This window comes from Neovison vison, chromosome 4, assembly GCF_020171115.1.
Source record: "Neovison vison isolate M4711 chromosome 4, ASM_NN_V1, whole genome shotgun sequence".
In the NCBI taxonomy this organism is placed as follows: domain Eukaryota; kingdom Metazoa; phylum Chordata; class Mammalia; order Carnivora; family Mustelidae; genus Neogale; species Neogale vison.
The window spans coordinates 184,736,656-184,750,258 of NC_058094.1; the positions used below are offsets into that span (position 1 = coordinate 184,736,656).

At 43.3% G+C, this 13,603-nt stretch overlaps 1 protein-coding gene across 1 annotated transcript in view; it reads left to right on the forward strand.

The window, feature by feature from the left end:
• The window catches only part of CHN2 (chimerin 2), a 290,041-nt gene that overhangs the window by 254,748 nt on the left and 21,690 nt on the right, over nucleotides 1–13,603 (forward strand). The window contains exon 7 of the mRNA XM_044246302.1: nucleotides 1,396–1,473. Within this exon, the coding sequence (XP_044102237.1) occupies nucleotides 1,396–1,473 (78 nt within the window). The remainder of the gene's footprint in view (nucleotides 1–1,395; nucleotides 1,474–13,603) is intronic.

Genomic DNA, 13,603 nt, shown 5'->3' on the forward strand with positions numbered 1-13,603 from the left:
GCACTTCTGAACCAAGGTAGAATGAGGTAATCATCAGGAATCAAGAATTCCTGGAAAGCGCCGACCTTGCATTCTTCTTCACAAGGCTGCTTGCAGGGGCTGGAATGGGGGGCCCTGTGTCTGCTGAGGCCAGGAAGGCATACGTGGACCATGCGTCTGTGTAATGGTCCAGCTACCCACAGCCTCCTTGCTTCCCAGCGCCAAGAGCATTGATTTTACTGACCACCATGTGCTGCCTTAAACCTCATCCATGGATCAGGGGTAGTCCCAAGACTGTGACAAGACTTGGGACCAAAATCTTTGGTCTCAAAGGAGACCATCAAATAGATGAGGCTTTTAAGAACATCAGGGAAGCATCAGGCTTGGGCGCTGACAGAATGAACGCTGAAGGTGTCATATTTAAAATAAAGGCAACTTTGATGTTTGGGTTTTAGTTGAGGAACATTGTCTTGTCAATGTGTGTGCAGGGATTTGAAAGTTGGAGGTGAGAAGGGAGACTAGGGAGTGTCTCAGAGCAAGACATCCTCCCCTTGTGTTGAAACTCTGGCTATAGAACTCAGAGCTAAAATGCCATGCTCTTTCCCTGTGCCCCACTCAGTGTTCAGACTGCTCTAATTTAATGCATGCGTAAGAATAAAAATTAAGCTTCAAGAGCTAGGGCAGGTTTTTTTTTTAAAGAGAGGCAGGCTTTATCCCCGTGAGATTAAACAATCATCAGGGTCTAAAGGTTTAATCTGCTTGAGTTCAGCCCAGGATGGCGTTCAGAGCCCCCAAAATAATTGGATGCAGCTCCAGGCTTTGAACGTCAGAACTAGTCGGGGTGTGTGTGTGCGTGTGTGTGCGTGTGTGAAATGTGCAAGCAAGCAAGCACAAGAGGTCCTCCTGCGGCAGGAGGAATAAAGCTGCCTGCCCCTGCCCTCCCCCCGACCCCCCTCCTTCGTCCTCAGCGGCGCCTGGATACAGCTTGGGGGGACTGCTGTGCCCATGAATGTGTGCTATTGTTTCAGGCACACGTCGGCCCCAAGAAATAGCACGAAACAGCCCCGTCCTTATTCAGAGGCAGAGCCCCCTCCATCACTCCAACCAGCCCTCCCAGGTCACATGCCGGAGGCCTCTGCAGACAGGACGCAGCTGCCTCAAATCTGCCTAACATTAGCCGCGGTTCACAAAACCTGCCGGCGCCGAGCCCTCACAGGGGAAACGAGGAAGATGTGGGCTCCCGGCACCATGTTCTCCGAGGAACGCTGGCTGGAAAACGAGAAAAAGTGTGCAGTGGTTCGGAAGCCAAAGCCAGGCAGGAAGCGCCAGGAGCTGCTGGCCGTGGCCTTGGGGGTGAAGGTGGGAGTCCGAGGCGGTTTCCTGTGGCCCCCTCTCAAACTCTTTGCCTGTTCACAGATCTCGTCCCTGGTCCGAAGGGCCGCCCTCACGCACAACGACAACCACTTCAACTACGAGAAGACCCACAACTTCAAGGTAAGCAAGCCACGGCGCTTTCTTCCGTTCTTAAAGGGCAGGTGGAGAGGGACGGTTGATGGCTCCCATCCCGTCTTTGACCGTGAAGTAGCAAGAAGGCAGATTCCTTGGCTTTGCACTAGCTAGGCGCATCACCCTCGGAACATGGTTGCCTTGTATCAAACCCGAGACCCCAGACAGCAGCTGGCTCCATGCTGACGCCTAGAAACCCCTGTCTGGTGTGGTCACTTAGCTCTGGAGCACTGGGCCCATTTCCTCTTCGTATCGCCGTCCAGCGAACCAACCCAGAGCGTGCCCTGTCTGCGGCAGGGCGGGCGCTTCTGGCCGGTGGACGTCGAGCAGTACTTTTCCACTCAGAGGAGCCCTAAAGAATATTGCAACAGAAAACAGTTGCCCATTTCACAGTCTGTGTTTCGTCTTTGTTTTCGGGGATGCTAACCCCTTTGGTTTATGTGTAGACAGCTGTGAAAGCAAGTGATGGCAGGAGATACCATCCAGGAGCTTTTGTTTGTGCTCCGGGCGCGGGGGCGGGGTGGGGGGCACCCCGGCAGCCTGGCCAAGCTCCCTCCCGGCTCAGCCTTGATCCTGCTCAGCAGACCAAACAGAAAGATTCGGAGAGCTGGTGGGAGTCTTAGTGGCTATTCCCATGTGTGTTTGTAAGTTGGAAACACTGCTGTCCTCGTTTTGGACTAGCGCTTGTGAAAACGGCCTGCCCTCGGCAATCACGGCCCATTTCCTTTGACCTAGTGAGTGTTCCAGGAAGGGCTGGAGGAGGTTCTGATGCCAAATTGCCCGGGCAGGGATGTTGTTGAGTGGAGGAGAGATAAGATGGATTTCGAGGTTTTGCCCCAGCAAGTGGGCTGACCATTTGGAAGATGCAAAGAGTGGAGATGAAGGATCCAGGAAGAAAAGAGGCAAGGGCAGCAAATGGTGAATTGCTGCCTTTTTTTTTTTTTTTTTTTAAACTCGCTTCCTTTAGGACCTGTAGCCTAAGTAACTGTTGGAAGTAGAAAGCCCTTTGTCACAGGTGACCTGGGAAACCTCTTTTATTCTGTTGTTTTCCAGTTCTTTGTAAGGACAAATATGGGTCTATTCAACATTCATTTGTGTCAGTTGGGTCTGTTTGCCCTGCTGCTGTTTTTAGAAAGCGAGTGGCCCAGGCATTTGCATCCTATAACTGAGCTGAGGAATGGAATTACCCAGCCCTCCGTATTTAACATGAGGGTGAAGAATTGCATTATATAGATCCTCTTCGAAGCCAAGGCTCTTGATCTTTCTCCCATTGCTGAAGAGTGACAGGTCTGACTGGCGGCACCGAAAGCCTTTTTTTTTTTTTTTTTTTTTTTTCCTGTTTTCTCTATTTACCCTTACTAATTATTTTGCCTTAAAGTGTTTTTCTGACTTTGGGTGGAAACCCTGAATCTTTGCACCTGTGGATGTGCCACCATAGATTGGGAGGAGGGGTCTTCTTGGACTTGCAAATTCTTGTCCTTCCTCTTGAAAATTCCAACTCTTCCGGCTTTAAGATGCAATTGGAATTATGCCCTTACTGAGATATGCTTTCTTATGGGGGTAGCTTCTCCCTCTGAGCTCTTGGGCAAAACACCTACACATATTCAGTGGACTGATCCTTCCAGAACCGACTTTGGCTTTTTTAATCTCCGAGACGAATCAAAGACATTTGAAACCTAAAGATCTTTGAAACTCATTTTCTTGAATAGTGCTGTTGCTAACACACGATCTGTTCTAATTATTTATCACTAGGCTCCATCAACAGCCTTTTCACTGTTTGCTTGAAAAGTCGCTATCTATTTGGTGTGATCTCTTCTAACACAGCTATCCACAGCTATTGAGAGAAGAAGGGGCAGAGAGCAGACCAGTTGTTAGAGGAAAATATACAAGCCAGACAGAGCATTTCTCTTCCGTGTTTTAAATAGACCTCTTTGAGACATAGCAGACCCTTGAGTCTCTGTGTCCCTTGATTGTGGCTCTCAATGGTACTGCTCGTGTCACTGTCCTTAAGAGTGAGTGGCAGGGCCAGGAGGGGGCGGTTCCCTCTGTCCTTCCTGGCCCCTGCCACCCGCATTCAGACCTCTCCCCAACCCCAACTAATTTTAAGTGGGAGTTTTGCCTGGTCCTTAGAGGAATCTTCTAAAAGCTGGTCAGTGCTATAAATAGAGCAGTGGGTTTTCAGGAACACACCACTGAATTAACCAAACAAAGAAAACACTTACCAAAGGTCCCCTGCCATCTGCTTGGAATTAGTATAAAATTAAGACCTAAAACACAGATTTGCTCTTTATGCTGACATCTAATAGGCTTTATTCAGAAACTCTCTTGGTTTGTAATTTGGGTTATTATTTTTGAGTACTGTGTAGGGCATAAAGTAAGTGTTCATTAAAAAGGACAACTAATCACATTTACATGATTATCAGCACATGAGCCTCGATAAGCCTGGTCTACACTCTTGCCCAGGGGCTCCTCTGAGAGATTCCAATCTGTCAGCAGGTCTAAATGCCTCACCCTACAACAGGATTTTCTGCCCTATTAAGGACTACTTCCCCAGGTAAAAAGCAGTCTCCTGGCTCTACCCAGGAACTTCAAGAGGAATGAATAGAAACTCCCGCCCCTACACAGGTTGGGAACTTACGCTCCCTTCTTCCAGAAAGCTCTCCCTGGCATTGTGCCTGAGTGCCTACCTGCTGTCCTGCTTTCTAAACAAAGCCATGTTTAGGAAAAGGAAAAGACAAAAGTTAGCTCTGGGAACAAGAACTTTCGGAAGCAAATTGAAGTTCCGCTTCATCTCCTGCAATAATTGCGTACTTTTCAACGCTGTGTGCAGATGCAGCTGTTGCTCATTTAAATCCTAAATTCTCTGGGATTACTCCCACATACTGGGAATCAGGAGATATTCGTTGAAAAAAATATGAAATTGACAGGATCCTCTCTGAAAGGAAAGCTCTCTGATACCCAGAAAATGCACTCCTTTATTTAACTCCTTTTACATCTGCATCTCTGTTTATCTAGTTGACTGAAAGAGACACTTCCCTGTGGATAAAAGAGCTCTCTTTGAGCTCATCTACCCTAACAACACCTGTGGCTAAGCTTCAACATCTGCAGGCTAATGAACTCCAGAGCCCCATCATCCTGGATAACTGTCTTTCCTTCCTTCCCCACTTTGCACAGTGATGACATTATGGTGGCCAGCTCGGTCCTCCTGGCTGCAATTTGACCGTGGATGAAGAGCTTAGTTCTCGCAGCCTCAGTTTCCTTATCTGTAGGATGGGAGTATTGTAAGGTTTAATGAATACACATAAATCGCTTATAGTGTGTGGCACCCAGTAAAGTTAGCTTCGATTATTTTTTTGCTATTCATCTTTTTGTCTCTCTCATCTCTTGCGCTTTTGTGTTGAGCTTTCTTTGTCTCCGTATTTATTTTCTACCCTTACTTCCTCATGACCTTCCTTTTTTTTTTTTTTTTTTTTTTTTTGCTATCATCTGTTTCTTCCTCACTCATTAACTGCATACAATAGAAAAATACAAGCGCTTTTGGGCAATGCCAATGACATGAGTGAAAACCTGGAGTCAGAAATGAGCCAGAAGTGCACGGGGTGCCAGGAAGAGACTGTCAGGGAAAGAGGTGCTCACTTCTTGTGTAGGGTGGGCCAGATGGAAGCAGACTGACGACCCTGGGCATTTTGGCCTACTCGGGGGCTCAACCCTCCCCATGTACATGTGCATGTACATCACTCCTTCCTTCTACTGAATTCTCTCCCTCCACCCAGGCGTTGCAGGACCCTTCTCTCTCCTTATATGGAATATGGATGGAGAGTGGAGCTCCAGGAAGTTCTAAAAACTGAAGGGCAAACCACCCAACCCCCACTTTACCCCCATTCCCCATCACTTCTCCATCTCCCTGTCCCTTCCCCATCTGTCCCCATCCATCTCCTTCCTATTCCCCTCCCCTCTCTTCTCCAGCCTCCTACCAGCTTGACTTTTCTCTATAGCACTGACCATTGGCATGGTCCATATTTACTTTTGGGTGCTGGCTTTCCCTTTACTGGCTGGAAACATTCCCTCTGGGGCTGGGAGAAGGGATTTGTGTCTGTTGTCCTGCAGAGAGTCCCATGTCCAGAACACAGCCTGGCCCAGAGCAGGCTATCCATGATATTGGTTGAAAGCACATGCAGCAGACATGGCCTAGCCCTATCTACCTAAGAGGGAGCATTGATTCCCACCCCCCACCCAACCCTACAGCCTGCCCTCAGCCATGGCTCATTGCTGTGCTCAAGTCCTTCCAGCTCTGGGCCCTTGCCAGGGTCAGCAGACTGTGCCAGAGAGATGAATCGTATCAAGGTGTGTCATTCCCCATCTGGCCAGCAGGTGTGGCTGGACAGGGCTACCCAGTGCCTCACACATGGGACTAGCAGAAAAGACACAGGCCCAGGCTTACCTTTCTTGTCTCCACTTCTGGTATGGTGACTCTCAAAAGTGGCCTGGTCTGGATGTAAGCAAAATGGTTTCTCAACATACCCTATTATGTCCTCCACTCTCTGTAGACCCTCTTCCCATATACACCATGTGTCCAAGCATGCTCCTGCAGCATGCTCCTTCTGTGCACGCCTACCTGCCCCATGAGATCCTGGGCACCAGGACCGGAAGTCCAGGAGGCTGAGTGTGCCCTGGAGCTAGGGCCAGGACAACTGTCCATGTGCAACCGCACCACCACCGCCCAGTCCGGGTGATGTGACCCATTTCCAGTTTCTCTGCCTGTCATGGCTTTTTGCATTCTTCTCAGTCCTGTGGGCATTTGCTTTGGAACAGACATTTTTGCTTTCCATATGCGAACCCCCTCTCTTTCCCTCATCCTCCTTAACCTCATAAAAGTGTGTTAGCCCACTTTTCCCCACTCTTTTGTCTGTCTTTCCAGCAGCAGAGCCTGGTGGAAAGAGGATCGATTTTGACAGCAAACCCAAGAGGGACTCCTGGCTTCGGCCACACACAGGGGAAGTGGCTTGGACAAGCTGCTTCTTAAATGTAAACCGTGTACTAACGAGCCTGACCCACAGCAAGTGCTTAGCTGTTCCTAATTTTATATTTTGTTTTATTCCAAAGGATATATAATCGAAAGGGGCTATTCTAAATGACTAAATGACTGATTCTGGCATGTTAAGTCCAGAGAAATATTCCTTTTGTGTTGTGCGGGTAGAAAAACAAAAGCACCAGTGATCCCTCTCCATAGAAGCTGGGTATTTTTCAAAGTTCTGGGAGGAGGAATAGTTATTTAGTTATATAGGAATAAATAGTTATTTAGACAGACTTTTTTTTTTAATTTAGCAAATTTGGACTGAGGGCCAGTTATGAGCCAGGCACTACCAGGTACAAGAAAGCCCGTGGGGACATAAGAATGTGAGCCCTTCTTCTACAGGGCAGCTTTCAAGAGGAGTGGTTTTGCCCCCCCCTCCACCCCGGGGACATCTGGCAGCATCTAGAGACATGTCTGATCTTCACAACTGGGATGTGCTCCTGGGGTTTCTAGGAGAAGTCAGAGATGGTGCTGAACATCCCACGATGCCCGGCCCAGGCCCCACGTCAGCAGGGCCGGGGTTGAGGGAGAGTGGAGGATGATGATGGAGGAGCCCTGGAGGGTTTGCGGGGGCAGGGAAGTGTCAGAGGAAGGTCAGTGCTCATACCCTCGTAAACCCGAGAGGAAGTCAGCACAAGAATTGATCACTTTATGCAGTGGGGAGATTCCCATAAAGCTTCATGGCAGTCCATTTTACATTGAGTCCTATTTTAAAGGTCATAGGGCAGCTGCTGAGTAGACAAAGCTGGGAGTGAGTGGTGCCCCGATGGAGAAACCCACCTCTCTGGCAACATCTGCTAAGCAGGCCTCTCAGGGCAGCTCAGTCGCCCGTCCCTGACGGAGCGATTCCCCTCAGCTGTTCTGCTCCCATCTGAAAAGGTTCACTTCAAGGTCAGTATTTCATCTGATCTTGCAAGAAGGGAAAGTCTGGAGTTTAACCTAGTTTCTCAGGAGTTCAGTGTCACATGATTCTGGCAAAAGCAGTAGATGACCAGAAAGACCCGTGGCTGAGCTCGGCAGGAGGCCCAGCTTTGCTGACCCCCCAAGGGGGCCAGAGACAAATTACCTGCCCTCCAGCTCTGGGGCTAACTCTGGGCAATGGCCACCCGCACCCCAAACCCAGTGACTTGTGGCTGGCAGTGACTTGAGCCACTTCTGGCCCTCCTCTTCTGTGCATCTAAAGCAGCTAAGACAAACCTACCTTTGACCCAAAGAGTCCTTTTCAAATCAAAGTAAAACAAATTCTCCTATTTATTTATATCATTAAAATGAATAATAAAAATGACCAACTGAGGTGATAGGGTTTTAGTGTATACCAGTGGCTCTCAATCAGGGTCACTTTGCCCCCCTCTCCCCCACCCAGGGGCACATTTGGCACTGTGTGGAGACATTTGTGGTTGTGCCAGCCAAGAGGTGCTGCTGGCATCTAGTGGGGAGCCGCCAGGGGTGCTGCTAGATGTCCTACAATGACAAAGATTTATCCAGCCCCAAATGGGGCCACCAAACTCCATCTTTCCCAGTCTGGTGAACTCCTATCCAGCCCCAAATGGTCATAGCGCCCACGTTCAGAAACCTGGATGTATCCTGACATGGAAAAGCAACAGTTCTCAAGGGTCAGGCATCACAAATCGCACGGCCTTTTCCTTGCATTCTAGAACGTGGTCTGAGCCGATTACATGCTTGGATGGTGTCTACACAGACCCATCAAAACATACTTGTTATGAAGCCACCAGGGAATACCGCCTTCCAGACTCAGCAAATGTGAGACCAACAACATCCTGCTCATTTAGAGTCAAGTCAGGGGAGGCTCCCGAAACGCCTGAGATTTTTCTGGGCAACCCTGGCTCTTGTTTTTACTAAGTGGCCATTCCTGGGCTATTTGTCAAACATACCTTATCTCCTGTAATATCATCTTTTTCTGTTTGGTGTGGTTTTGGAATTCCAGGCAGACCAGGCCCAGTATAATGGTCTTGGACAGACATTCTTCCTGTCTGGGGTATTTTCTTCCTGTCTAGGGTATTTTAGTTACTTGCCCTTAAGTTTGCAAAGTGTTCTTTTTTTTTTTTTTTTCTTAAAAGATATTCTTGAAAATCAATAAACTTCACAGAATGGAAAAAGCTGATCAGTGATTTTTCAAGATAGGGGTTATTTCACTGGGAGAGTAGCCATCATAACTCAACCCCAAATAAAATACGTTCAGAGAGTGACCTCAACATTACATAGAGCCTACTGTTTAGAGATTGTCCTTGTGGACCCAAAAGAAAATTGAACAGTATATCAGCCATGAAGATAAACTGTGGCCCATCCCAAAGAGGAAATTAGGCAGTGGGCCTAAAATAATGTTTAACTTTACGTTCCCCTCAGTCCCCATTTTGTTTTATTTCTGTGGGAATGTGTATTTGTGGGGACACAGAAGTTATTTGCTATTCAAAAAAATGTCTGTCTGCATTTGTTTGAATGGAGAAATGAGATCGAAGGCAGTGGGGATCTATCAATGAGAAAGGATGTTAGGAAATATGGGCATGACTAATAACCATGAAATGCAATTTTGATGTGCATAATTATTTTTTTAGATATCTGCCAAAAGTGAAATTTTAGAAAATCTATGGTTAGCATATCTTACATTTTTCTTGAAACATTCAGTAGGCTAGTTTCTGTTTTGTCTATGTAAACATTATAGCTAGTCACCAAACTTCTAAATATTGTATTTTCATTTTTACCCAAAAGTATAGAGATACTTCCCATCTGATTTCTTATCCACTGGAGATGATCCAGGAAAAAAAAAAAAAATTCATCCCTCCTTTTTTGCATGACCTGCAAGGAAAGAATGTCTTTCAAAATCCAAGTCCACCCTCACTGGCCTTTGGCTAGTCTGTTTCCTCTTCTTGGAATGTCCTCCCTAAGTTATCTATCACCCCAGTCAACATTACTCCCCCACCAAACTCCATCTTTCCCAGTCTGGTGAACTTCTATCCATCCTTCAAAACTCTGTTCAGCTATCATTTTCCCCAGACTTCCCAGAAAGAATGGATTAAAATCTCTATTATACTTCCATAGGATAATTATTTATGTTGTCTGTCGATTCTTGTAGATGAGTTCCTTGAATGCAGGGAGGTCCGTGCTCCTTAGATGTATTTAACTTTGTATATCTAAGGACTAGTAGGTGCCAGGTTCAAAGTAGGCAATCAGTATGTAAGTATGGGATAAATGAGTGAATAATGAGTGGGTGGATAGGAGGAGGAAATAGGAAATAATTCATCTCTCTGACATCCTTTTCCTACTTATCTCTAATGCCACTTCTGAGCTAAACCAGCTTTCCACCTAGGTGTGATTTAGTTCTGACCTTTCTACTGTGTGCTACTGGTCTGTTTGCCCATCCTGTAATGTTTTACTTTTTTGTAACTATAGAAATCTTGATATATGCTCAGATGTGTTTTCCTACATTCTTCTCCCTATTCAAAATTATTATGGCAAGTCTTTTGGCTTTATTCTTCCATATGGATTTTAGGGCCGTCTTCCCAGGTTTTGTGAAAAACACCATGGAGATTTTGATTGAAATTGTATTAGATTTGTAGATTTATTTGAAGGATAATTGACATAATTATAATATTGAGCATTGCTATACACAAATGTAGAATATCTTTTTATGTCCTTAATGTCTTTTGTTATTTTCTAATTATTTTAGATTTTGTTGTAAATGAAGTCTTTAATTTTATTCATTAAAATGCGTTATTGCTTAATTATAGTAATGCTGCTGATTTCTTCATATTGCTCTTATATCAAGCAAACTTGATGGCCTGTTTCTTCTTTCAATTATATATCTCTTTGTCTTGTTTTATTATGCTGGCTAAACTCTGCAGGATATAATGCTCAAGAGAAGTATTCATAGACAATCTTTTTGCTGACTTGAAAGGAAATTATTCTTACTCTTTCACTTTAAAATGTGAGGACTATTATGTGCGTATCAGAGATAACTTTAATCATCTATTTTTAGGAGTCCCTCTATTCCTGGTTTTTAATCATCTATTTTTAGGAGTCCCTCTATTCCTGGTTTGCTCAGTGCTATTGTTATGAATGGATGTTGAATTTTATTGATTATTGGTGTTCTAATTTCTGAAATGATTATGTGTTTTCTCTCTCAATTGTTACTGTGAATATTAGTGATATGTTATCTACCTTAAATTCCCGAAATAAACCCACTTGGTCATGACATTTTAAAATAATACTGATACATTCAGTAGGATTTCTTTTTAGGATTTTTACATTTATGGTCGTAATGAAATTGACCTATAATCCTACTTTCATGTCCTTGTATAGTTTTTGAGTCAAAATTATATTCATAAAGTGAATTCTGGACCTTCTTTTTTTCTCCTCCAATCTAGAATAGTCTGTCATTTAGATGATTTGTTAAAGATTTGATAAAACTTGGGGCATCTGGGTGACTCAGTGGGTTAAGCCTCTGCCTTCGGCTCAGGTCATGATCTCAGGGTCCTAGGATTAAGCCCCACATCAGGCTCTCTACTTAGCATGGAGCCTGCTTCCCCCTCTCTCTCTGCCTGCTTTTCTGCCTACTTGTGATCTCTGTCAAATAAATAAAATCCTTAAAAAAAAAAAAGATTTGCTAAACCTTAAGAAAATCCTTTGTGACCTTTAACTATTTGAGGATAAAATTTTTACTACAGACACGATTACTTAATGGATATAATTGAATATAGATTTTCTATATTATTTGGGGTTGTTTTTATAACTGCTAATCTTTAAGAAAATTATCTACATCATAGAACTTACAACTTTGTTAGTATAAAGCTAGTATTCTCTAGATTTGTATTTTCTATCTTCACTGAATTTGCAATAGGTTCTCATTATCACTTATGTTTTTCTTTCTCAATCTTGCCCAAGTTTTGCCTATTTTAGAAAAATTTTAAAGTTATCTTTTAAGGTTTTTTTTCTTATCTTTTCTTTCTATGTCATTATATTCTGTAATAATCTTATTATTTTTGTCTCACTTTGTTATTTTTCTAGCTTCCTGAATAGTATACTTGTTAATGTTCAACCTTTATTTTTAATAAATGCATTTAAAGTTTCTGTACCCCATAAGGAATGTTTTGTCTTTTGATTCCAAATATTTATATTAAGATGTTTTTCTTTGCTGAATTTGGAGAGTTATTTTAAATCTCCAAATATGCTGGGGTTTGGGTGTTTACTATAGGTCTTTAATTTTATTGGATTAAATAAAATTAAATAAATAAACAAAATTAAATAAAATTAAATTGAATAGTCAGAATATGGTCTCTAGTGTATCAGACTATATGTTAAGACTTGGTTTGTGGTCAGGTTGCATAAACAATTCATGCGTTGTTTTGAAAGAGTGCCTAGTCTATTATTGTTGCTTATGAGGTCCTTTTTATAGCCAGTATATTAACTTTTATCTATTTGATCTATTGAGTTCTGTGAATAGATATTAAAAGTGTTATGATTATGGATTTGTCAATCTCTCCTTGTAATTCTTTCCATTTTTGCTCTATATTTTTTGAGAAGTCCATATTTTATATTTTTGTCATGTACATAACAGCTCAGGATTGTTATCTTTTTTTAAAGATTTTATTTATTTGACAGAAAGAGACACAGCAAGAGAGGGAACACAAGCAGGGGGAATGGGAGAGGGTGAAGCAGGCTTCCTGGTGAGCAGGGAGCCCCATGCAGGGCTTGATCCCAGGACCCTGGGGATCATGACCTGAGCCGAGAGTAGACGCTTAATGACTAAGCCATGCCAGTGCCCCAGAATTATTATATCTTTAGGGTAAAATTAAATCTCTAATTATTATGTAGTGACCATCTTTTTCACTAATAAAGAAAATATATTTTTTATATCAAGGTATTTATTTGGGGTTTCTGTTGGCTAGCATTTGCTATGTATGTTGTTTCTAGCCCTTCACTTTCAACATTTCTATTACATTATGTTTTGAGTGTATTTCTTGCAAGAGTTTTTTGAATATCTGAAAATTTCTGTCTTTTATTTGATGTTAGGCCCATTGATATGTGTTGTGATTAGAATGGAATAAGGATCCCCCCCTCCACCACCCCATATTTACTGTGCTTTTTTTATGGTTTTGTTCCTTCTTTCTTGCTTTTTATTGGCTTGATCAAATCTTTATTTCTTTTTCCTTACACATTTTATAGGTTCCATCCCACCCTTAATGCATATACACAAAATTCTAATACATGTCATTAACTCAAAATCTTCCTTCATTAGCAGCTCTACTTACATACCCCAAATGATGAGAACCATAGAATGCTTTAACATTTTTAAGCCCCTCCAATCTTCCATGCCATTTTTTCAGTTTGTTTTTAAGTCCCCTGAAATTAGTCATCTTGTTAGTGTTTTATGCAGACAGAACTTGATTAGATCAACCTCTGTTGCTAATTTCTAGCCCACCATGGCTTCTTTTTTTTTTTCCAATTTATTTATTTTCAGAAAAACAGTATTCAGTATTCATTATTTTTTCACCACACCCAGTGCTCCATGCAAGCCGTGCCCTCTATAATACCCACCACCTGGTACCCCGACCTCCCACCCCCCCCCCCCCGCCACTTCAAACCCCTCAGATTGTTTTTCAGAGTCCGTAGTCTCTCATGGTTCACCTCAACCATGGCTTCTTGAATCCTGCTCTTTCCCACTAGGTTCAGAATGCTTCCTACAGACATATATATCCCATTGTATTTCTCTGAGCAAGGATCTGTGAGTAAACACTCTTGCCATTTGTCTGGAAAATATCTTTGCTTCATCCTCACTCTTGAATGATAATTAGCTGGGTATAAAAGTTAGGTTGGCAGTAATCTTCTCTGAGCACTTTGATGAAAATTTTCCATAATCTACAAGCTTCCTTTTGAAGAGAACTGTTTTCATCATAATTGCCATCCTTTTGTAAAAATAACCTATTGGGGTTCTTTTTGGTTTGGGGTTTTTGTTGTTTGTTTTTGTTTTTAAAGATTTTATTTATTTTTTTGACAGAGAGATCACAAGTAGGCAGAGAGGCAGGCAGA